This window comes from Cygnus atratus, chromosome 6 (genome assembly GCF_013377495.2).
Source record: "Cygnus atratus isolate AKBS03 ecotype Queensland, Australia chromosome 6, CAtr_DNAZoo_HiC_assembly, whole genome shotgun sequence".
NCBI lineage: Eukaryota > Metazoa > Chordata > Aves > Anseriformes > Anatidae > Cygnus > Cygnus atratus.
The window spans coordinates 18,291,447-18,316,166 of record NC_066367.1 but is presented as its reverse complement, the minus strand read 5'-3'; the positions used below and the strand labels follow the sequence as shown (position 1 = coordinate 18,316,166).

At 43.0% G+C, this 24,720-nt stretch overlaps 1 protein-coding gene across 3 annotated transcripts in view; it reads right to left on the bottom strand.

The window, feature by feature from the left end:
• Window positions 1-23,706, bottom strand: part of SP3 (Sp3 transcription factor) — a 36,910-nt gene extending 13,204 nt beyond the window's left edge. The window contains exons 1-5 of one of the 3 annotated variants that reach the window (XM_035567777.2): window positions 23,401-23,697; window positions 22,931-23,055; window positions 22,632-22,742; window positions 11,376-11,466; window positions 10,104-11,270 (exon numbers count right to left, since the gene is read on the bottom strand). In XM_035567777.2, the coding sequence (XP_035423670.1) occupies window positions 10,104-11,270; window positions 11,376-11,466; window positions 22,632-22,742; window positions 22,931-23,055; window positions 23,401-23,407 (1,501 nt within the window). In that variant the 5' untranslated portion in view covers window positions 23,408-23,697. Of the gene's footprint in view, window positions 1-10,103; window positions 11,467-22,631; window positions 22,743-22,930; window positions 23,056-23,400 lie in introns of all 3 variants that reach the window. The other 2 variants (XM_035567769.2, XM_035567761.2) reach the window with 2 other exon arrangements.
• Window positions 23,707-24,720: the final 1,014 nt, after the last annotated feature.

Below are 24,720 nucleotides of genomic sequence, written 5' to 3'. Positions count from 1 at the left end.
GCTGATTCTATGCATATGGTAACATCAGCAGAAGTACTGCAGTAAGCTTTTGCACTGTCCTAAGTCGCCTGCACACTGAGATTTACTGCTACAGTAAGAAGCTCAAAATTTCAGGCAGCAACGTAAGTGTCTTTCACATGAAAGGTACAAATTTTGCTAGTAAATGAACAGAAAAAAAATAAAAACCTGCCTATATGTACCTCAGAAACATCATATTTTTTCAGGCCTCCAACTATCAGAAGAAAAAGAAAGATATACTATTAAGCATATCAATATATTCACTTACAGCATCTTTAGAAAAAGTCAAAAGCCTCATTGACTCTTATGCAACTGGGCACTCAATAGGAATTCACACACAGCAAAGTGGTAAGGTTGCCAGCACAGACCGATCAGCCTTGTATGGATGTGCCACAAAAAAATTACAAAAAAATCTCCAAGCGGTTCTTTAGGGCTGGCTGTGGTAGACACCACGGTTAAAATTCTTTGACTGATCAAGTGTGCCACAAGGTTTTCATCTAAAACGAGATGAAGTAATGCTAATAAAATAAAACATTGTTTTAAGAAGGTAATTTCATTATCAACTTACTAACATAAGATACAAAAGTCAGTAAGTGAATCCAGCTAACACTACATACACATACTTATAAAGAGATACCAACATGGCCCAGTAAAGTAGAAAGGATCACATCAGGGATGGAACTGTGCTACCAAATCCAACACTACTACTGAAGTCAAACATTCCACGTAACACAATTTCCACTTCCACATACCCACATTATATGGGCAAATCATATCTGCAATAACCAGTCACAAAGAAGACAATTGCCTGTGCATTCTCCTTGTAGCTATGGGCCTCACTTGTAACAACTTTTCTAGTTTTTTGGGTATCTGAACATGCGCACCAATATTCTAGATAAAAAGATGATCAAAACACTAGATGCTCCAAACCTAGTGCACAGTTGGTATGGTCAAGCTCGGAATAAACTTTGAACATCCCAAAGCCTGTCAGTTCTTCTCCATTATATATGCAACGTGGAACTGCTCTGCTCCTGAGGTGTGTGTCTGGACAGTGGACAACTGCAGACAGAGCTGGTCAAGAACTGAGGAGGTACACAGACTTCACAATCGCTTCATAACCCACTTCGTTTCCATCAGTGTCACTCTATTCCCAATTCCCATTTCAAGGTGTAGTCTAGGTGAGAGTGGATCTCATCAAATCCCATAGTGAATCAGACAGCCTTAATTAGATCCTTAGAAGCAATGAGGCTGCTGCTCTCTGAGCAGATTCTACATTATTGCAAGAGATAAGGGTAAATCCCACCACTATTTTGGGGAGGAGAAGGGGGTATAATTTAGACATTGGAACGAAATGAAGGGGTAGAAGGGAGAAAGCATGGAGAAGAGCAAAAGTTAAGAGTCTTCTCAAATGAAATGCAACTGCAGATTATGCAAATTCATATAGATAGCAACGACACCGTATTTCTCCCTTGGTGTTCCTCTGGATGTGTTCCATTCTAATTCGGTCTTAACTGACAGAATACTAGGTTTCACACATGCTCTGCAAAAAATTGGGACTAAAAACCTTTTTTTTTTTTTTTTTTTTTAAACGTAACCCCTAATGTCATGACAAGCACTGATAAATTTGAGGCAACTTTCATTTTCTACCAATTAAACACGGGCAAAATGAAGGTCACATTTGCTTTATTACTATTTTATTTCCGTGCTTCCAAGTTTCTTTATGTCCTTACTTCTTCATTATGTGTTCAAGACCTAGTCCTAAGTACGAAAGGGAAATTCAAAGATACTATTTCAAATGAATTCTTCTTGGTATCTAATGAGCTAGATCTGGTTTAGCATTTGCTTTCCTCTGAAGGATGCAAAGTGGGGTCCTGGTGCATAATTGTTCCAAAGCGACTATTCCATAATCACAGAAAAACTAGAGCTGGCTTCAACATAGAACAAGTTTAAGTGTATTTGGTGAATAAAAGTAATAACTAGAAGATTCATCTTCAGTGCTTCAGAGAAGATTAACTGATAGGATGAAACTATGCAGGTAAAAATGCAGCTGAACTATTCTTGAATATATTTCAGCTACAATCTAGTGTGGAAAGAATTACCGCTGCCCACCGATACAGCCAGGTCACTTACTCACCTAATCAGGTATCGGATGAATGCAGCAGTTAAACTGAATCAAAACAGAGAAGAAAAACTTCACATTCTATTTTGGTCTGTTTCAAGTGGAACTTCAATGCTATTTTTTTTCCATCTCTGAGAAAAGTTATTGGTTTACCCAACAGTTATAAAAACAGATATAAAAGAAGAAGGCATGAAGATGCAGTGCAAAACCTCTTCATTTGCATACTTCACTACCACCACCATAATTTTTGGATCTAACTGCCTCTGCAGACTGTCACATCAAAGTACTCTTGGAATTACCTGTAACTGACTCCAAACCGTAGGCTTCCAGTTTAGCTTCTTTTCCTAGATGCTGAAAACCACCCTGCCATTTAACTCAACTAAGATTTACAAGTTCCTGATCTGAGAAGCAGGAATATGGTTGTTCAACTGAAAACAGATTTGTATCAGCATTGCATACACCTTCACACGAATTTCCTCACAGCATCACAAATTGTCTGTCTACAGTTTCAATGTCTTGTAATCAGTCATGCCTATTCATTTATTTTTCCAAATAGATACTTCCTTTCCCACCCCTCTTCTCAAGAAAAGAAAACAGATGTGAATTCCCATCTTCTTTCCATCTTCTTGCTCATTTGGCTTTCACACCCACCATTCATTCCCTCAGTGTCTTGACTTATCCTGCTTTTATCTGTGAATGTGAGGAAGCTTTAATAAAGATTTCTTAGATACTGCCTTTGTTCATTCCCATCCAAACTAACCTTCTTCTAGCCTAATTCCTATCTAAATTAAAGCCTACCTAATTGGACAGCTGTCCAAGTCATTCAGACAGGAAATTCAACTAGGTGAATTATTTCTATTTTGATGTGCCCCTCAAAACTTATGTTTGAATTTAAGTATTCTTGCTATGTCATAAATTAGAAGGGGAGTAGAAAACACACTGCGGAATGTCATCTTGCAATACTAGCTCAGCTCAGCGAAAAGACTGTCATCTAGTTTCAAGAGAGCAAAAATCACACTTTAAGCTTCTAAGGAAAACAGCTTGTGTACAAGTTGTATACAAGTCTAAGAGCAGGACCTCACAGTACTGAATATTGAAGCAGCACCAGCAAAATGATTAAAAACAGAGCTAAAGATCTCTTGCAAGAAATGCCACATACTGTATTTCCAAGTGATCCCATGCATTATTCTACACCAATTCTTTAAAAATTTCAATCATGAAAATACTTATACCAGTGCTATCGCAGCACAAATTATGCATCAAAGAACACTTACTTACCCTACAGCAATTTCAGTTCTTCAAAGAAGATACACTGTCTACAGATTCTCAAGATTTCGGGTTCTTTTGAAGGGTAATATCTGCTATAGCATGCCCCTATTTTTTTCCCCTATTTCCCATTGTTAAAAATTTAAGAGGGGATTGCTACAAAGGGGGAAGAAGAGTTCACCATACTCAGTACAGAAGCCAGGAACTGCACAAATAGGTAAGGAAAGCAGTAGGACACAGAATTCTGGGTCAAATATTCCTACATAAGAGTACTAGAATGCTACTAGGATTAAATGCCCAAACTGTCATCAGCAATTCAGAAAGGCAGAACTGTACAGTAAGAATTTCTGTTACGTATTTGGCTTTAAAGCCAAATAATAGTTCTATCACTAGATGAGAATGAAATGCTTTCCACTGACAATAAATCAGGAAAATGTAAAAAAAAGCTACTAAAATAAATATTCAGTAACAGATCAAACGATCCTAATCAACAGATTAGGATGATTTTCATTCAGTGGTTTTAAAAGAAGGCTGAAGAGCTTTCTGCAGTTTTAATGCTGTAAGCCTTGGACCATGTGAATGCTCCACCAGGCTTAGAAAAAAGCTAGCACTGTGGTAATATTGAAAAAGGATAAACAAAGACTCAAGAAGTAGGGAAAGAATTAATGCCACTCAAGATGGGATTATGGGAACTATGAGATCAAAAAGTAAGTTGTTTTTTGGTGTTCGTTTGTTTAAAATCTATGGTGACACCATTCTTGACATAAATACTTGAGACTTCTGCACAGCAAGTGCCTTATTAGGATACAGTAAATGTTTTGAATAAGAAAAATTAGGTACAAAATGTACATGGAACACATGGGTTAAAAATGGCAATGACATTTAAATGCAGATTGAAAACTATCTCTTCTGTATGACCAAAAAATGAAGAGGACATGCCACTCATGATACAAATTTCTTCCTCCTTTCACCCTTAACAGCCTCTTGAGACAATGCATCTCATCCAAGCAGTATTCCCATGTGTACAGCCCATCCACAACCTATCGCCTGAACACAGATGCATCAAGAACCTTATCTTCAAGCGGGCAACCACGACTAGGAACTTGGTGAGCACTCCTGGCATTATGAAAAGACTGGCAGTGTCCTTGCTAGAAATTTCAGATGCACTAACAAGTTAGCTTGAGAGATCAGAACCAAAGTATGCAATCCTGTGAAGAAGGTCAAAAGGCAACAAAACCACACAGAACCAGAAGCACGGGACTTACAGTCGTGAGATTGCACAAAAACAGAAAATGGGTTGCCAGCCTTCTTTTTAAGTTAAAACATTACTGAAAATAAAATCCCTTGCCTCTAACTTCACAGACACGTCCCATGCATCCATCCCTATGGGTATAAGGGAGTTTTCCTCTTGCTTCATGTAAGAAGGATCTTTGAAAAACAAGCAAGGAACGAGCACCTGAAACTGGACAACTATTATTTTATGAACATTCTGAGGATGGCTGAGCCTAAAGTAACTCAGACTGACCTCCTTAAATTTGCATCACCAGACACTCAACGTACATGACAAAATATTCACTTAAGGGCAATATATAAGCACCTCACCACCGTGGGCTGTACGAAAGTGCATTAGGCTGTGAGCTGTTTTGGGATACAGAGAGCAGAGAAGCACATCAACCACAGACATGGAGGATGCACGTTAAGATTCAATCTTTTCCAGAATTCAAAGAAAAAATGCAATTCTATACCACAGCAGTAGATACTGCATTAAAAAAGACTAATTAAAGTTATACAAACTTCCTTACACTTGAAGTGAGTTAATTTGCTATATGCTGTTATAAGCAAGATTGTGAAACACGAGTATGATCATCTAATTCTTCCACAATTTATTAATTTCCTTTGAAAATGATGAGAAAATAGGGAATGTAATTCTTGCATGCTGAAAGCAAACTGTTTACATAAGATTGCTACATAAATAGCTCTAATTCCTGCACTAACTTAAATCTGTCAGTTTCCAATTCAAGTTTTTCGTATCAAAAATAGAACAGTGGAAGTACCATTTTAAACTACATTGATTTTACAACATGTAAGCTAAACGCCTCAAATTTAAATGGGATAGCCCAAAACAGATGTCAGATGAAAATATTTATTTAACATCATAGCTTCAGCTTACTTGATTTCATAAGACTTTTCTTTTTTAATTATCAGATTTAATTTCATATGAACACCATGCCCTTCTTGCAAAAGGTTGGAAGAAAGGATGCCTTAGAAGGAAAAACTGCAAAACCGAAAGTGAAATTAATAAAATTTTGAACTAGAACTTGAAAAAAGCCAAGAAAAAGTCTTGAAAAGAAAAAAGTTGTGTAACACTAAAAACTAGCGAAAACCTTTTATAAAGTTCTAGATGCCAGAAGAAAGCTATGCTTTAAGTAGCATTCTGCAGTACTTCACCAGAAGCATTAGAACACTGAAACAACCACTCCAGCAAATAAAACGTAAATATTCCATTTTTAATTATCTTGGGTGGGGGGGAAGGGGGTTAGACTGTTTTACCTAATGGATGTCAGACAACAGCCTCACAAGACATCAGCAGATGAGCAAGAAATTGTTACTTAGGCAACTATTTACCTAGAAAATTGCCATTTTTTTGGCCAAATTTAGCATAGCTCAATTATTTCAGCACGATAGTGACTTCAGGTTCTGGCAGGAACGGAATGAAGTCCCCACCACAAATAGCCAACCACTCCCACTCTCTATCAACTGGTGTAAGCTGATCAACAGGCACGACTGTAAGCTTCAGTGGCAGCAGGCAGATGAGTCCCTAAATAGCTGTACATACTCCTGCAATGGAGGAGCTGGGAAGAAAGATGCAGAAATTAAGATCTCAGTTTTGCTGCAGCACTTGAAGTCAACTCTTGAAAGGGACCCCTTTGACTTTATTTCAACTATAGACCAAATGGAAAACTGTGGGGTTTTATTTTTAAATAAATTAATCTTCCAGCTGAGTGTGCCTGGGTTGATAAGCAGCTAAGTCCCTTCTCAAGCCACTCGCTAGTTTCTTCAGATGCTACTGGAAAAGTCAAAAGGATTATTAAAAAACATTCATTCCAGCTTTACAAAAAGTGAAGTAACCTAGATCAGACCTGGTAAAGTTATCTTTTTTCAGGTAATAACCAGTCCAAATGCATGATTCAGTATATTAATAACTTAACTTAGACACTATTACTATATGTTGCCGTACTCCAAAAGGAAAGTTACTCCATATTAAACTTTTTAAGAAGAAACCAACGAAGAAACAAATACCTTCTTTGAACAGGTACGTTGCTAAAGAGTAATGTGAACAGCGTGCCTAATGCCTCTTTTTGTTACAGAAAATGCAGTATTTTATTACCAAGTGCCTATAAAAGGAGTAGACTACTGAAGAGTTTTCTCAGGCTTAGCTTCCTCTCAAGACCAAAGGACTGATGCTAGAACACCTGTGAAAAGTTATTCTCTCTTTGCCACTGGTAACACACTGATAGCATTTGATACCACCTAAGCAATGCTAAAGAAGGTTTCAGATATGACAAACCAACACCCTTCCCTGCTCTACCTCATGACAACACTAAGCACAAAAAGATGGAATATGCGCTCTGATAAACAGCCAAAGATAAAACAAACTCATCTAAGACTTTTCCAAAACAAATTTAGTGCAATGAAAGTCTCCACATATGTACACCCTGTAAAACAACCATTTTGGTAGAAGCATAATTACTGGACGTTTTTCAAAGAAAATTGTACATTTACAGGACAGAACTATTAGCTTTGTATGAGGTATGTGATGACTTTCCATTAAGTAAAATGTAGGATGTAGGTAAAGACATTTTTTCTTCTCACACGCTCACGAGAATAGTGAGGATGTTCTCCACTGATTACCTGGAAAGCAACACCTCTTGCACTACAGACTGTAGCTGCCAAAAGCTAAAACCAAACCTTCGGTTTTCCCAGCTACACAGCTAACAGAGCAACCTGTATTATTTGAATTTCAAATAATTACCAACCACCTCTGATCCAAAACTAGGAAAGTGTTTTATTTTAGCCTCAAGTAGAAAAGTTTTGCTAAATGAAAACACAAAATACAGCCTAGCAGTATCTGTTATGGAAGTTTTTGTTTGTTTGCATTTTAATGTGCACTTCACTGAGGTGAGGGAGAACATACAGGGAACACCTTATCTTGCTCCAAAGCTCATTGGTAGCTTGTAGAAAAGAGGAATAAAGTAACCTCTCACCCTTTAGCTTTAACTTCTCATTCTGCTGTCCCTTCCACACACCTTCCTCTTTCAACTTAAAATTAAACTTTTTCCTCATTTGCAGGTCAGAAGAGCAATATACTCTCCACTGAAAAAAAAAAATGAACATTTCACTATCTGTTTCTACTTGTGCATTTATTCTTCAAAATGAAGAAAGGGTGCCATACCATACCGTGGGGTGTTATAAAAAAAAGATGAAAATCACTCTACAAGATTGTCTTAGACAACCTCAATACAGACAAAATGAGAGATTCATATGGAAAAGGTAGCGAAGGTCAGTCAAGATAATTCCGTTTGAACGCTAGATTGATCGTTACTTTGGAAAAGTCAGTTTCCTGTAATATAAAGGAGGGACCAATTAAATTCTCCCCAAATTTAGGGGATGGCAGTTTTAATGCCTTCCAGTCCATATATCACTCCTAGACAAGTAGGAAAAATGTCACTGTAAATCTCTGCCCTGTCTTTAATATAACCAGGTGTTTATAGCTAGTCACTTCAGGCAATAGTTTCTGCTCTTCCTTGGCTGAATCCGCCTGTTTATTCACATTTCATATATCCCATTTATTCACTTCAATTCACGTGTGAAATTCCTTACAGAAGAACAGTTCAGGAATGCTTGATGGAATTCCCTTGCAGTTGATTATGAGCTGGCATTAAAACACTCTCAAAGAGTGTCAATGGACAAACTAACATATACACAGCTGGCTCAACTTCTTTTTCACATGCCTTTTGTTCTGGTTCTTCTCTGCTTTTCTTTATCTTTACTCTCAAATTTATGCTATGTTAATCTGTAAGCAATAACCATCATCTACATGTTTCTACCCATATAAACCTCAGAAATAAAGAAGTTCTCATCTTTCTTGTACTTCAAGTTAGCCATGGGGCTCTTTTTCCAAGGGTTGGAAAGACACCACCAGACAAATCACAGGCTTTTTGTTATTGATGTCTAGACACACTGCCCTCATACGTAACAAGGTGTGACAGAGACAAACCAAGACTTTCTGTTTTCACTGGAAATAGAAAATTTAAGAACAAAGATTACCCAGCAGAGCAAATGCTGTTGGCAGCACACTCATTTATTTGCTGTTGTTGCTGATGAGCCAATGAGAAACAGGTTTATCTAGGTCTGGGTAACTTCTCCTTAGTAAATCTATAATATAGAAGTAATTTCCAAAACAAAAAGAACTAGAAAAACATCCCACTTATTATTTTAAATTCAAATTTTAGATCACAAAGGAAAAGTAAGCTTATGACATACAATATATCAACAGCAGCAACTATGCAAGTATTATAATCAGTAGGCCTTAACTCAGCAGCTCCTCTAGACATTTTTACTTAATATTGCTTTCTGCTCACGTGTTTAAATAGGCATACAATACAAAACATTTATGCTTTACATTATACATGTATGCTTCAGTATCTTAATGAAGCGGAGCCTTGGATCACGTGATTATAGTAAAATAGCAATTCCCAAGCTACTTTGTGCAGCACTTCCCTCCAGAATTATCTCTACTACCCACTCCGCCCCTCATAACTAGCCTGAGCACAACGCCAAAATGATTAGATTAAATGGCTTCTGGTACAACAAAACACCTTGAGGCTCTCTTATTCTTGAACCTCTCCTATTCTTTTTTTTTTAAGTAGCTAAGCCCTGAAATTGGGAATGCACTGTATTAAATTTACCAAAAATAAACATGCGTTTGTATTTTCCTCACATTAAGAAATTCCTATTTTAAGAAAATCACATTTCTTATCTGCTTACACAGATAAAACATGCTGTGATGCTCATCATTCAAAACTGTACATTCTGAAACGTAATGCAAATACATACTACTGGAAACTCATATGTGTTGTTAAGTACAGCCTCCATTTTGATATTCAGATGCTTGTTTCACTTCTGCTTACACAGGTGTTGTACATCCTAGTAACACTGACATTATATCAACAGGAAATTAATTTAAAAAAACCATCGGGTCAATAACAGCACCTCAGAGGATCCACAGATTTTCAAGAAAGATAATGGTAAACATATATTTGGATTTTCCATGAAAAAATCATCTATTCGTTACGGGTAACGCTAATGACACTGCTTTATTGGAAGCGTAGTTGCTTGTCAGGTTTCTGTAAGACTTGTAAGTACTGACAAACATTGTATTAGAAGTGCAATCAACTAATATGACCAGCTGAGAGTTACAGGAGTTTACAGTAACACAAGCGGGGTAAGGACCATGTTCTACCATTACAGTTTTTTCTTATGCAATAGTACTTTCAAGTAAAATCTGTCATTACTTTAACCCGCTGTATTTTGAAGGCTTCTGCAGCAAAAACAATAATGTTATGATTATCATCATTCAAACCAAGTGCATACAATAATAATAAAAAACAATTTTATGCAAAAAGAGTAAAGTAAATACCTGCAGGACTGCCAGCATTTTCTCCTTGATGCAGCTGAATACCAGCAGAATCTATAGAGTTTACTGTAACTGTCTGTAGATTTGGCAATTGAGCAGTGCTTAGACTAACTGGAGTTGACGTCAATGCCCCACCTGCTGCAACTTGACCAAGAGTGAGAGTCTGCACAGGGGTTAGAGTTATTTGTTGACCAGGTGCATTCTGAATTTGCAAGTTCTGCAAATTCTGAACTCCTTGCACTTGAAATGTCTGCCAGGTTATCTGCCCAGAAGGGGTCACTGTTTGTGCCTGAATTAAAAAAGTTCCGGGGTTCAGCTGCAGTTGAAGGTTCTGAAGAGCCTGTTGAGATATGCTTTGACTTGCTTGCACACCGTGGATTGTCTGTTGCGCAATACCTTGTACAATCTGGGCTTGACTGGTTGGCTGCTGAGACTCTTGAAGCTGTATGTGTTGTACAATTGGCTGTGCTGTGGAGACCTGAATATTCTGAGCCTGTGTATCATCAGAGACTGATGTCTGAATGTAATTTCCCTGAAGATCAGAACTGTGAACCTGACCACTGGTTGTGGTCAAGTTGTTTGCATTTTGTTCCAATATACTTGAACTGTCTATGGTAACGGGCAATTGTGATGAAGATGATGTTGGCACAAACAAGTCGTTATCAGTGGCAGTTTCTGTAATTTCGGGAGAAACTTGCTCACCAGTCCTTTCAGAAGTATCTGAACTATCCATGGCCTGTCCAGTATTTATCAAGTGCCCATCTGCATTAATGCCTGCTGTCATGGTTTGAGAACCACTGCCGAGTCCCAGAGAATCTAGATCAACACTATTGATGGGTACAAAAGTAATATTTCCTGGCAGTCCAAGAGGGACGTTAGCAACTACTTGTGCTTGGCCAGGAAAAGACGAACCACCAATTGCAACTCCCTGAACCTGGACTTGACCAGACTGTGATAAGATATTCTGAATATTAGTTGAAGGTGTTCCAGAGGCAATGATGGTTTGATTAGAGCCAGGAATGATCTGAATTTGACCGGTTTCTTGATTTATACTGCTATTATCAGAAGAGGCTGCAAAGCCAAGTTGAACTTGCTGACCATCCGCTGTCTGGATCTGGGGTATTACTTGGTATTGTACGTTAGACACTGTACCATTCGACGAATCTGATCCTGGTGCAACAGAAAAGATTTGTTGATTTTGCAAACTCTGAATAGGAAGGACATACTGCCCACTTGAAGTTACTGTGGCAGCACCTGGAATCTGTACTATATTACCAGCTTCATCCTTTATAGTGGCAGGAGCTGCAGACAAGACCTCCCATCTATTTGGGGTTCCTGCTAATTGCACAGAAGCCAAATCCCCTGTCTGAATAAAAAGAAGAAAAGAAAAGAAAAAAATTAAAACAAGAGACATACAGATCACACGCTAGAACAGTCATGCAATTCAACACTAGAGATCAATACACTACTGAAAAACATGCAGTGCAGCCTATGTAAACAACAGCAACTGAATTAGAACTACAAAATACAGATTTTTGTTACGTGAGCTAATGCTTAAGTCAGGGTAACCAACCTGTGGTTCGTGAGCTGCATGTGGCTCACAAGCAGATCAAATGCAGCTCCTGTGCCATGGCTACATCAGGTGACCAGCAGCAGAGTTATTCTGGTGGGATGCTGCTGGGTAATCCAAACCCCTGGCTGTGGGAAGAAGGGAGCTGGCACGGGCTGATGAAATTGCCATCACCAGGTTACCCTGGGACTCAGCTACATGCCTTACCAAGCACCTACTGCACAGCAACGGAGGAACTCCTGTGAAGCCAGCATCGCCTCCATCTCCTAGAGTTCCACTGCCTTTTGACTCTGTGTTATATACGGTATATACGTGCATATGGTGACTCTCAGCAACATGGAGAGCATTCAGAGGTAACTTAGTCATTGGGTTGGAAAGACCAGATAGCCTCAGTTTGAGTTACGCATAATACAAAGTCCTAGTATTTATAAGCTTATATGAGTTACTGTTTCACTAGGCAAAAACACTTCTAGAACTAAGGATTTTTACACTGAGATCACGGTTGGATTAGTCGTATGCATCTGTTTGGAAAAAAAAAAATCTATCTGCATTAAGTTGGAACAATAGAAAAGGTCAGTGTTTCAGAACAGACCCCCGGAAGATTAAACATTAAAGAACCTAAAGACTGATGTAGTATGCTCTTGTTTCTTATTCAGTAAAAGAAAGGTAAATTGCACTTACCTTTCTTTACCAAAGCAAGCTTTTTCAGAATAGAGTATTAAGAATTAGATTTAACATCCTGCAATGCCTAGATGTGTGTAGTCAACCAACTTGGTAATGTAAACAACCATCACTTTTAAAAAAAGATATACATAGGTTTCTCCTCATCTGTTTTATGGCACTACAGTAAACCAATGGAATAGTTTAATATTTAGCAAGAAGTAAGTAACTTGCCTTACAATTCATTAAACTTTAATTGTGAAACAAATTTTGTCTCTTTGGCAGAGTCCACAGTGCATAGAACGAAAAGCTCTAGCTTGTCCTTCTGCACTGATCCCATGATCGCTCCTGTTAGACAAGTTACCGGAGCATATCGCAGCTTCCTTTAGAATAAAACCTGGATATGCAAAATATAGCACACAGCTTATTATTCTCCAGCATGGCATTGAGATTTAGCCAGCATGAATGAATTCTGTGGCACACATCAGAGTGAAGTTAGTCTACGACGTAGGCTGAGACTTCTCTAGTTTCACTTTCTTATCCTATTCTGAGCAGCGACACCAAAACGTTTACGTATTAAAAAATACTCAAGCTTAAGAAGTATTTTTCTTCTATAATAGTTTTACTGCTCTTGGTAAGCTTCTTTTCCAATAAGGAAACCCACATCTTGATTCTACATTCCTTCCAAGAGCTGTACAAATAAAAACTGTCAATAAAGAAAAGAATGCAAGCCTTCCTTTTGCCCTGAAAGAGATACAAAATCCTTCAAGCAGTTTGTTAGTAAATAGACACAGCATCACCAGAACAAAACTAATTTTATGGCCTTAATGCTTCCAGGAGCAGAAAGAGAAAAAGGGGTCTTGGTAATCCATCCTACTATTTTTTTTTCCTTATACTGATTAGCCCTTCACTTAAAGAACAGTTTTAAATCCTGTAGTCTTATAAGCTTGTAATTTACATGATTACAAAAATGTTCGTCAATATTCCAAACCACGCCTTCCTATCTAGAGAAAGGCAAAAAAATCCATTTTCCTCTACTACCACATTAGCTTTATAATCTTGTGTTTAATATTACTTACACATAGGTACTCGTTGCTGAAATACTGTTGAGAAAGTTCCTAACTACTCAATCTGCTAGTATAGAAACATTTGTTAACTGAAAGTTTTATAAAGTATCAAAAGATCCATAAAAGTCATAGGTAAACAGCATTCAGAAAATACCAAAAGCAAAAATATGATCATTATATGTTCAATGCATGCTGTTATAAAATAAATGTGGAATACAACGTGCTGATAGTGACTGTTAGAACAAGAGAAAGAAAGATTAATGGAAAGCACTGCAAGTCTGATACTACTCCTTGCCGATTTAAGATTACGCAACCTAAACATTTGATGTTTGGTTCTACAACTAGACTGACTTAATGAGCAACAGCAGGTATGTACGTAAGAGCATCCCCTATAGAAACTGTCCAAAGGGAACCTGTCTCCTTCACGGTACAGAGATGACCTACCGTGTTCTTCCACTCCTCCCTAAATGTACGTTGATTTCCACATCCCATTCAATGGCCTTTGGTCTTCTCACCTTGGGCACATATCTCTCCTCACCTATTTGTGATACAGTGAAATCTTCCCCCAAATCCTGCTCCGTTAGGGTTTTAGCTCAGTACAGGCACTCTTAACAGATGCACTTGCCAGTTCACAGAAAAGTTTAGGAGGGTCATGCATGTGGATACAAAGCTATCGCTACGCATAATAGGTGAAACGCCAGTTGTTCACACGTTGCCCTTACAGCTGGCTATATCAAAGAATACCAGATGAATCATGAGGAGGGAGGGGCAAAAAGAGGGCGAGGTTTTCAAGAAGCTATCTGCCAGCTACCAAAATTACTAGTATTAAAGCATGAAAAAAACACTTGTATGATGGTAAAGAGTATTTGAGGATGATTTCTAACCTCAACTGGTCATCATCCTGTCATAACAAGCTCGACTGCTATACCCTTTCTCAAAGACTCTGGAGATAGTAGGACACTTATTGGACTCCTTTTCCTGCTAAAAGGAGTACTCATCTTTCACTGCATCCTCAAGCAATTAGGAATTATTGTAGTAACTCAAATTTCTACCACTGATGCATAAGCAGCAACATCTACAGCCCACTCACTCACTCATCTTTACAGGGCAGTCCTAAATAAAACACTTTGTTTGCTGTGCCTCGGCCATCCGTGAAAAACACTTCAAGGGTATAGATAAAGCTACAGTTCTTCTTATCGACTGATACGCAGGCAACAGTTTTGTGGAAGCTGCTCCTTTAAGGGCGGGCTGGACAGTTGCAATCCCAACGCTGTGTGTCAAGAGGAAGGGACAAAGATCTGAGGAAAGCTCAGCACCAGCGCCGCTTAGCCCAGGAGGAGGGAACAGGAAGCAACTGGGAGCTCGCTGGAAGCAGCAGCAGGAAGCAAGAGAAAGAGACAGCAACAGAGCAAAGAGAGTAGCTGGAGCAGGGCACAGGAAGAATTAAAATCAAGTGATATGTCCACCTGAAGAAAGGTCAAGTACCACCGAAGAATGGGAGCAACAACTGCTATTCAGCCTGTCTGTTGGTTCAACAAGTCTTGTGTAAGTTTATGGCGGTAAAATAAAGAGATCTCTCAGAGCAAAAACTCTCATGCCTGAAGAATGAGGGGTCATGATAAACAGAAATGTAGTAATGGTCTTGTCTGCTTTTTAAGAGAATATCAAAGCAACACTAAGTTGAATGTGGAAGGAGACAAGAAACACACACACAAGGTAGATACCTTTATGAAGTGCTCTAAAGCACGTTGAGGGATGGGACTTGAGTTGGAATAAAAAAGTCCTTCAACCAAAGTAAAACCATCCCTGTGGTAACTGCTATGTGTTGTAGGCATCTGCATTTCTACAAGACAAGCGTGATCAGCTGGACATAAGTCATTAACCATGAGTACTCTGCTCCTAAAGAACTCCAAAAGTTTCCCTGTACCAGTCTACGGTGGCTTGCCTTTTGCTGCACTTCTCAGAAAGTCAATTTTTTTCCCCTTCAGTCCTGGAGTAAAAGCATCAGCAAACAAGCAAGCAGAGGTGGACAGATGAGTCAGGAGCTCCTAAACACTTAAAAATCACATACCTAATGAACAAGATTGGCCAGTGCCTCATCCAAATTGTTGTTTTATGAAAGACTTAGGGCACTAATGCAGGAGTTTAATACCATGTGTTTACCAAGCTACAATAAACTATCTGTGCATTCTTGGGTTATTACAAATATAAGATAAAATGCACCTGCTTCAACTCCCTCATTAAGGTATGAGCTAACACATTCTATCTCGTATTTGCCACAGGTTAAAAATATGCTTAGCGCCAGTCACTGTGGTTCAGATGACACAAAGCTTGTTAAGGCAAATTAATTCTGATGCATGTTTCAGAAGCACTCAATTCAAAGAAATACATTTTTTCCAAATCAAAATTTTAGAAAATAAAAGAAGGTTTCAGGGAAGAAGTATTACCATGGGCTGCTTAAAATGTTATTTTAAAAAGTAATCCCAATCTGGCAAAACACATTTAACATTAATTGCATCTCATTTAAGGAGGGTCCACATCATTTTGCTCAGAATGGACAATTGGGCCCAAAACTCTAATACATTCTTTTTAATCACCAGAAGTCCAGAACCTGTCTATATTAAGACAATACAACATCCTTGACATTAGTAAAAACTAGAAAGCTGCAGTAGGCATTTTTAACCAGACTGCATGTAACTTCATTTACTAATTATTAACCTCTATATATGTATTAGATGCTTTGTAACTGCATGCCAAACTAGAATTTTGAACAATTTAATGTAAACTTCTGCTCATTTTCCTCATGCCTTCACCTAGGTGCTGAAAGCTCTACCAGATCATCAAGATGGTTTAGAAAGAGGACCTGGGGCCAGTCAGCCTCAACTTGACCTCTGGGAAGGCAACGGTGCAAATTGAAAACCGCTTCCAAACACATCAAGAACAAGAAGGTGATCAGAAGCAGTCAGCCTGGACTTACAAAGGGGAAATGATGCTTAATTAACTAACCTGACAGACTTCTACGGCGAGATGACTGGCTTGGTAGATGAGGTTTCGAGTGGATATTCTTTACAGCTACTGTAGGTAGGCTATTGACACAGCTTCCTGCCCACCGTGACATCCTCACAGCCAAACTGATGAAGTACAGCCTAGATAACCGTGCAGTGGGGCGCACTGAAAACTTGCTGCATTGCTGGGCTCAAAGGGTTGCAAGCAGCAGCACAAAGTCCAGCTGGGGGCCAGTCACTGTACCCCAGTGGGTCAATACTGGGGCCAAGATTGTTTAACTTTTTCACCAGTTACCTAGGTGATCAGACAGAGTGCACCTTCGGCAAGTTGGCAGTTAATAGCAAACCAATAAGGTGGCTGATATATGTGATGGTTCTGCTGCCATTCAGTGGGACCTCAACAGGATGGAAAATTGGGCTGGCAGGAACCTAAAGAAGTTCAACAAACAGAAATGCGATGTCCTGCACCTGGGGAGGAATAACTTATACACGCACCAGGACAGGCTGTGGGCCAAATGGCCGAAAAGCAGCTTTGCAGGAAAAGACACAGGGATCCTGGTGGACACCTTCATCATGAGGCAGCAACGTACCTTTGCAGCAAAGAAGGCCGAGAGCACCTTCATTAGGAAGCGCATGGCCAGCAGGTTGTGGGAGGTAATCTGTCAATGCTGGTGAGGTCACATCTGGAGTGCTGTGTCCAGTTCTTTACTCCCCAGTGCAAGCAAGGAATGGACATACTGGTACAAGTCCAGCAAAGGGGCAACAAGAATGATTTAGAGACTGGAGTATCTGATGTACGAAGAGACTCATGTACAAAGACCGGATGAGAGAGCTGAGACTCTTTAGTGATTCAAAGAGAACACTTTGGGGGTGGGGAGGATGTCTTAGCAATGTTTATAAATATCTGATGGGAGGCTACAAAAAAGATGAGAGCCACGTTCTTCTCAGTGACACCCAGTGGCAGGACAAGAGGTGACAGGCAAAATTGGAATGCAAGGAAATCTTTGTAAATATGAGAGAAGACTTTTTCTTCCCCCCCCCCCTTTTTTTTTTAAGCATTAAGGGTACTTTAAACACTGTCAAAGGTTTCCCAGAGAGGTTGTAAAGTCTCCATCCTTGGAGATACTCAAAAACTACTGCACATAGTCCTGAGCAGCCTGCTCCCATTGACCTACTTTGAGCAAGGGGGTGGACCAGACGATCTCCAGAAGTCCTTTCTAGCTTCAACTGTTCTATGAAACGTTTATGTGAAATCTCACTCTTCCTGAATTTGTCTAAGAGTCAGAACTTTTTTTCATTTTGTTTTTAAACATGGAAATGTTTGGTGTTTTTTTTTTAATATACTTTCTCTAATACCATAGGGAAGAATAAAACCAAATTTGACAAACATCCTTAAAGCACTAGAAGGGGAACTCCTACGCTTGGTTCTGACCGAGGACCAGGAAGATGTAACTGGAAGAGGAAGATCAAAGAACATTTTAAAGGATGAGCTTCCAGGCAGCAATAAGGGGAAAAAATGGTTAGGGCCAAAATGGTTAGGCACTCTTTCTACCTGAAACTTCTCTGTTTTGCAAGAGCATAAAACAGAGGCTGGACAATCCCAGGTAGATTTCCTATAGTGGATAAACACATTCCAGTGCATCTGTTCACCTCCAGAAACGTAGCTTCAGGAAGCTTTATTATCATCCATAAAGGAGAAAACGGACATCAAGGTAACTTGGAGCTTCCTCAAAACCATGATATAGGCCAGAGAACTGAGAGGTATGGATAACTGATGCATGGCGCTCATCTGTATTTTTGCCTACTGCAAAATACAGAATTTGAAAGACCCTCGTGTTTCTCTATCCTACCAGCACTATCACTATTTCCATCTAGAATGAGATTAAGCCAGTTGCTTCTCAAATAGTTAAAGTAATGTTCCGAGGCATCAATAAACTGGACTTACACATTTTCATTAAATTCTGTGAATCACTGATACTCAATTCTAAAGCTGAAGATACGCCAAAGCAGTCTTGTAACACTCTAACCTTTATTTGTAAAATATGCAAACAAATGCTTTGTCTACAGCCCAGAAATGACACTCATCTTCCCCACATTGCTAATTATTAACCTCTACAAATGTTTTTAACATCTTGCTGGTAAGCAACAGTACGTATTAATCACTCCCCACCCTTTTTTCTTTTTAAAACTGAGGAATAAGTGCAGCCTGCAATGCACTGTTTGCAACTACCTACCGCGACTGGGGCAGTCAACTCCGACAGCTCCCATTTTTTGGCAGCTGTCAGAGTCAACGGCTTTCTCAGCCAGCCTGCCACTTTTCTTAATTCTTGGGCCTTCCAGCCCTCCCACCCCACGCTCCCATCAGTCTTGCACTCTATCCTCACCTATCCCAGCCATGCCTGGCACAACCGTAAGAATGACCCCTGGGAGCCTGGTAGTATCTTTTGTTTTGCATCGCAATGAAATTGGAGCACACACACACACCTGGTTACCATCTCAGCTTTGTACATCACCAAGACTTAGACTGAAATTTTAGAATGTTTCCTCTTTCGTTTTCTCCTCTATGCACGGCTCTGCCATCTTCTACATTGCTTCTCCTTTTCCCCTAACGCTAAAATCTTTGCAGATGTTTGAACTGGAATGAAACTAGATTATTTATAACTAAATGAAAAAGAATCCTAAATATGCACGTTTAAGTAGAACTATTAGTCAATGATAAACAGTGAAAAAGCAATACCCAAATTAAAGCTTCTCAGACTTCAAATTCCCAAGGGAGAGAGAGGCAGCCATAGAGGTCAGGATACATGAGCTGTCACTCTGGGTCAGGCAGTAGGGCGTACCATCCCAGCAAGACTTTTGTACGCACCAGTAGTCAGCAGTATTCAAGGGGAAGTGTCCATGGCGAGCGTTTGAACAAAGCATGGATACAGCAGTATGCAATGGAGGAAAAGATTCTCAGGTAAGCAGGCCACAAACTCAAGGCCATCTACATTTAAATGAAAACCAAGCAGGCAGAACACAAAGCACCGGGGTCAGATGGTCGTAGGCAGGACAAATCACAGTGGAAAAGCCTAAGTTGAAAGACTGCAGTCTCCATCAACATACAATGACAAGATCAACAGTAATGCTTGCTAATATGCTTGTCATCCAAAAGCAAATATAGCCCTAATCAGAATCCTAGACCAAGCTGAAAACCTTGTGAACTAGAGACAGCCTTTGCAGTTAGTTCCCTGCCAGCGGGATGGAAGGTAGTCAACGGAGCTAAGCCCTCTCCTATCTTCTTCACTTGCTTTCCACACCAAGCAGTTGCCACTTTTGTTAGTCTTTTTATTTCCATGCTAATCCTTTCAGTGCTGTAAAAGTGGTGTCTGCTCCAACAGCAGGCCCGGATTCAGACGCAAACATAGAATAATTTCGGTTGGAGAGGACCTCTGAATGTCATCTGGTCCAACCCCCAGGCTCACGGCAGGGCCAACTAGATCACAGCAAACACAACCACATTTGCTCCGGCTCTTTCCCAAATCCCAGACACACGATATTCCCCACATTCCTATGGGAGTTTTGTTGTTGCTGTTGCTTTTAAATCATTCTCCTGGTCTCTTGGGGAGCAGCTGCAGCATACCATTTCAGCCAGGAAAGCAGTGTGCAATAACTGGCTAGTCCAGCACACTGGCTCCAGCCCTGCCATTTCCTACCAAGCGAATGTCAGTAAAGCGTTAACAAAACTACCCTAAAACGCAGCACTGCTATCCTTATACATAAAAGCTCTTCAAGTGCCTCTAAAAGCAAATGCCTACTTAAGCAAATAAGCAAATGCTTATCTTCAACTATCCATTTACATGGCTTGAGAATCCTACCAGACCTTCAGCAGTCTGGACCACAATCCAGGCGTGGAAAACTTTGGGAAAGGATCTCCTCCGAGCTGCTAAGCTAAGCCCCACCACCCATACACATGTATCAAACTGATTCATCTGTAAGCCTGGGAAAGGGAAGAACACCAGAAACCCCACAAAGACAATACGCCTGCATCCCCGCATATAGACTTTATTTTCCCTATAGACTAACGAGGCGTCTACAATTTAAGCCTTTTTAGCTCCTCCCTCCTTCTCCCACTCCCCAGCAAGATGCATTCCAGGGATCAGAAAAATCTGTATTTCATCAAAACTCTTTTGTCATTCTTTTTCACAAGGAACACGTTTCAGGGACTTCCCTCCCCCTCCCTCCCTCCCTCCCTCCCCTCCCTCCCTCCCCTCCCTTAATCAAGGTCATCTTAATTAACTCCAGTGTCTAGTTCAGCTACCATAGACATCTCCTCCAATTTATATTTAGATTCCATCCAAAACATTCTGAATCATTCAAGAGCAATGTTGCAGCAGAAAAAAATTACCAGAATTGTATAACCTAACTCATGGCAGATATGTTGGAGAGGCCTATCTGCATGTATGCAGAACAGTGAGTAAACCTCTATTAGTATTTTGTTTTAACCAAGGTTTTGGCCTCTCATAAATTTTTTCTGCCTTGCCCTGAAGAGCCCCTCACACATAAGCCTAAGAGAAGTAAAAAAGCGACTTTTCAAAACCTATTTGCCCATTTTGAACTATTAGGAACTATTTGTCTTGTCCTGTACTAGCACTCCAGCACCCATTCAGACCACTGCTCATGCTGAACAGCCAACCCATTCTCAAGATGCACATTTCTAGCTTTATAATGAGAACCACCTTGAGATGGATATAGGAAAGCAAACCATCATTTAAGCATCATTCATTTTTTGATGTGTGTGTTTATGCAAGAGACAGATCCGACATCCCACTTTTCAGCACCGTATGCATCTGGTATTATGAAACAAATTTTAGAGGCAGTAGACACTTAACAATATCTACAAAGACTTTTAAAAGACTAGAGCTTAAGAACATAAACATGCTCAGCAGAAAGTGCAGTTGAAACGGGGGAAGAATTTTAATATATTTTCAAGTTCTGTTCTTAGGCTGCAATATACCGCATGACCTCAGACAACTATTTTTACATTCTTCCTTTACCTGAAGGGAAAAGGAAGCTGAAATATACAGATGAACATACAATATGTTAAAGTTTAGCACTTGAGTGTTTAGTAAGTTTAACGTTACCATTAACATTCTGACGTTTGTAAAAAAAAAAAAAAAAAAAAAAGGTCTGGCAGTGCCAATCTGCTATGCAGATTTTTTTTCTCCAATTTCCAGAACCCTAGAAACATAGAAGGCTTTTGTACAGCAATTTTTAAAAAACAGCAGACTTGCTTTAGAAGAAAAAGAAAAAAAGAAAACAGGAAAAAAGAGCTTTGTTTCTTGTTTTAAAACCCTGTTTGTTAAAAAGAGGTAGTATACGTGATTTCCCAAGTAGTAAGGCCAAAAGACCTTGTCACGTCATTTTTAAAGGCATTCTGGATCCGCCCTTTTTATATACCCGTATTTTTAGATACCATTTATTTTTAAACGCCCCATCTCTGCTCGCTTTATGAGCGTAAGCCAAAAGAAGAGATTAGGTCAACTGATCGAGGAAGATAGGAGGCTTTTGTTATGGAGATGGTTAAACTAGCCTCTACAGGAATAAATTTCTAGCGTGCAAGATCCATCTCATCATGCAAGGTCCCAAGGTCATCAGGGCTCCTTTCGGAGCAGACGGCACCCGGGAGATAAGGACAGAAATTCAGCCCGCGGTAGCAGAGACCGCGTGGCGACTGCGTCTGGAAAACACAGCGTCGACACAGGAAGCAGCTTTCCGCCGCCGCGCTCGGTTTCTAACAGCCATTTTACTTCGCACTACATCCTTCCCGGCGAGGCAGCCTTCATTTTGTGCTCCCGCCCGGCCGCGCCGTCCCGGGCCGCCGGCCGCCGGGGGTGCGCCCAGGTGGAGGTGAGGCGCCTCCGGCCCCGCCGGGCGAGCCGCCGCGGTGCCAGGGCCGGGGGAGGGCGAGTTTCCCGCCTGCCCCCGGTTTTGAAAGTAAACGGAGGCGCCGCTGCCGGCGGCGGGGGAGGGGGGAGCCAGGCTCCCGCCTCCTCCCGGGAGCCCGGCTCCTCCTGGAGAGGCAGGGGAGCCCGGGGACCCCTCTCCTGGCAGGTCGGCCCTGCTATCGTCCCTCCCCCCGGGCGGGCAGTGCCGTGTGTCCCGTCCCTCCCCCCGGGCGGGCGGGCTGGCTGGCTGTGCTGTCTCTCCCCCCGGCAGGCCGTGCGAGAGCGGCGGGGCGGGCACTCACCGCTCCGGCAGAGTGAGAGGCGGCGGCGGCGGCCTCATCCTCCTCCGGCGACGGCGGGCCGATCTTGCTGCAGGTGGCCGCCAGCAGAGCGAGCGGTGACGGCTGAGCGTCCTACCCACAAGGGGCGGGTTCAGGGAGAGAAAGTGGGTGGCGGTTAGTGCGGGACGGCGGCCGGGCTCCTCGCAGGCGCGCACACAGGAAGCGGCGGCGGCGGCACCGGCTCCCGCACCCGCTCCCGACGTGTCACCGGGGAGGGGGGGGGGCCGGGGGGGGTGCGGCCCGGCCGGGCCTGCGCTTACCTGGGGGGCGGCCGCGCCGGCGGAGGCCGAGGCGGCGCCGTTGCCGTGCTGGAGATACTCGCCGTGGCTGCTGCTGTCCACGTCCAAGGCAGCCATTTCCTCTTGTTTCACGGGCTTCTCGGGAGCTGCGGGCGCAGCGGGGAGGGGGAGGGGAGAGTCACTGACGGGAGCGATCACCCCCTCCCTCCTCCCTCCCTCTCCTTCCCTCCCTCCCTCCCTCCTCTCCCCCCCCTAACCCCAGCGCTCCCCCCGCCCTCCCGCACGGAGCCCTCCTCCTCCTCCTCCTCCTCCTCCCCGTGCTGCTGCCCCTGCCCCTCTTCTCCCTCCTCCCCCTGCTCCTCCTGCTGCCGCTCTCAGTGCCGCTCTCGCCTCGCTACCGCACGGACGGCTCCGGGGCCGGAGCGGGGGACGCGCAGGGCCGGAGCAGGAGCGGGGAGCCCCGCGGGGCGGCTCGGGCGGTGCGTACGTACCGGTCATGGTGCGGGTGCGAGCGGCCGGCTGGCTGGCTGGCGGGCTGCGCGGGAGGGAGGCGGGCGGGCTGGCTGGCTCGCACGCAGGCCCCGCCGGCTGGGGCTAGGCGGCCGCCGCCGGGGACATGCTTATTGTGCTCACGGGCTGAAGCGGCGGCGGCGGCCCGAGCCTTACTCCGGGGTTTTTTTTCCTATTTTGATTGACGGTGCGGGAAAGCCGAAAGGTGGGGCTTGCAGCGGGAGAGGGGGCCCGGCCGACACCGCCGCCCGCCCGCCCGCCTGCCAGCCCGGAACTCCCGCCTACGCCCGGCCGCGCGCGCTCATTGGCTGCGCCCCGCCGCCGCCGCCGCTCGCACCGGCCGCCCGGCCTGCCACTCACCCGCCGGGGGCGGGGGGGGCGCCTCGCGCCGAGGCGGCTTCCTGTTTGCCGGGGCTCGGCCGAGGAACAATGAGCGGCGCCCGACGCCGCCGCCGGGCTCCGGCCGCCCGCCGCCGCGCTGCCCCCGGCCCCGCGGGGGGCTCGGCACCGGCCCCCGGCCCGCGCCGAGGGGGGCACCGCGGGGCCGCGGCCGCCCCCTGACTGCCCCGAGGCGGCCCCGGCGGGGGACCCTCGGGGCCGCTCGCCCCGTCCCGGCCCTAAGATGTCGGCGCCGCGTCCCCGGGGAGCCTGGCGGGGGGCCCCGGGGCCGGGCCGGCGGGGCAGCGGCAGCCCGGGGCCGTGGCCGGGCCGGCGCCGTTGCGTAAGGCGCTGGCCGCGGCGGGCTAAATCCCCGAAGCTGCTTGGGCCGAGCCGGCCCCGGCCGGGATCAGGCCGCTGGCAGGAGCACGGCGCCGCGCCTCGGCACCGAGCGCTCAGGCAAACGGGCCTTTTTTAGTCATATTAAGGGGAATTGATGAGATTCTCCTCAGCAGCAGCAGTTGGTCGCTCATGTTACACAACAGAAAGGAAACTAGTAACTCGGGTTGCTAAACTGTGACAGGAAATAAGTTCAAAGTGTACGATGATGCAGGAATGATGATTAGTAAGGCCTGTTTGTTCCACCACAGCTCGCGAAGGCTTCCTGTGAAGCTGGACGGCTTCAGCGCGGCCTTTCTTCGCTTCCAGGTGCAGGTGCAGCATGATACAGCACCGCCTGGCCTGTGCAGCGAGCGTGACCCCAAGCTTTTAGACACCTCCAATAAATGAGCTCTACCTTTCATATAGAGTTCCAGGGAGTCCATGAACAAGGTTGAAAAGCATCAGACTGAAGAACTCAAGCCTACTTTCCTTTTAAAAAGAGTGATTATTGCTGAGAATCACTTAGAAGATCCAGTGAGCAT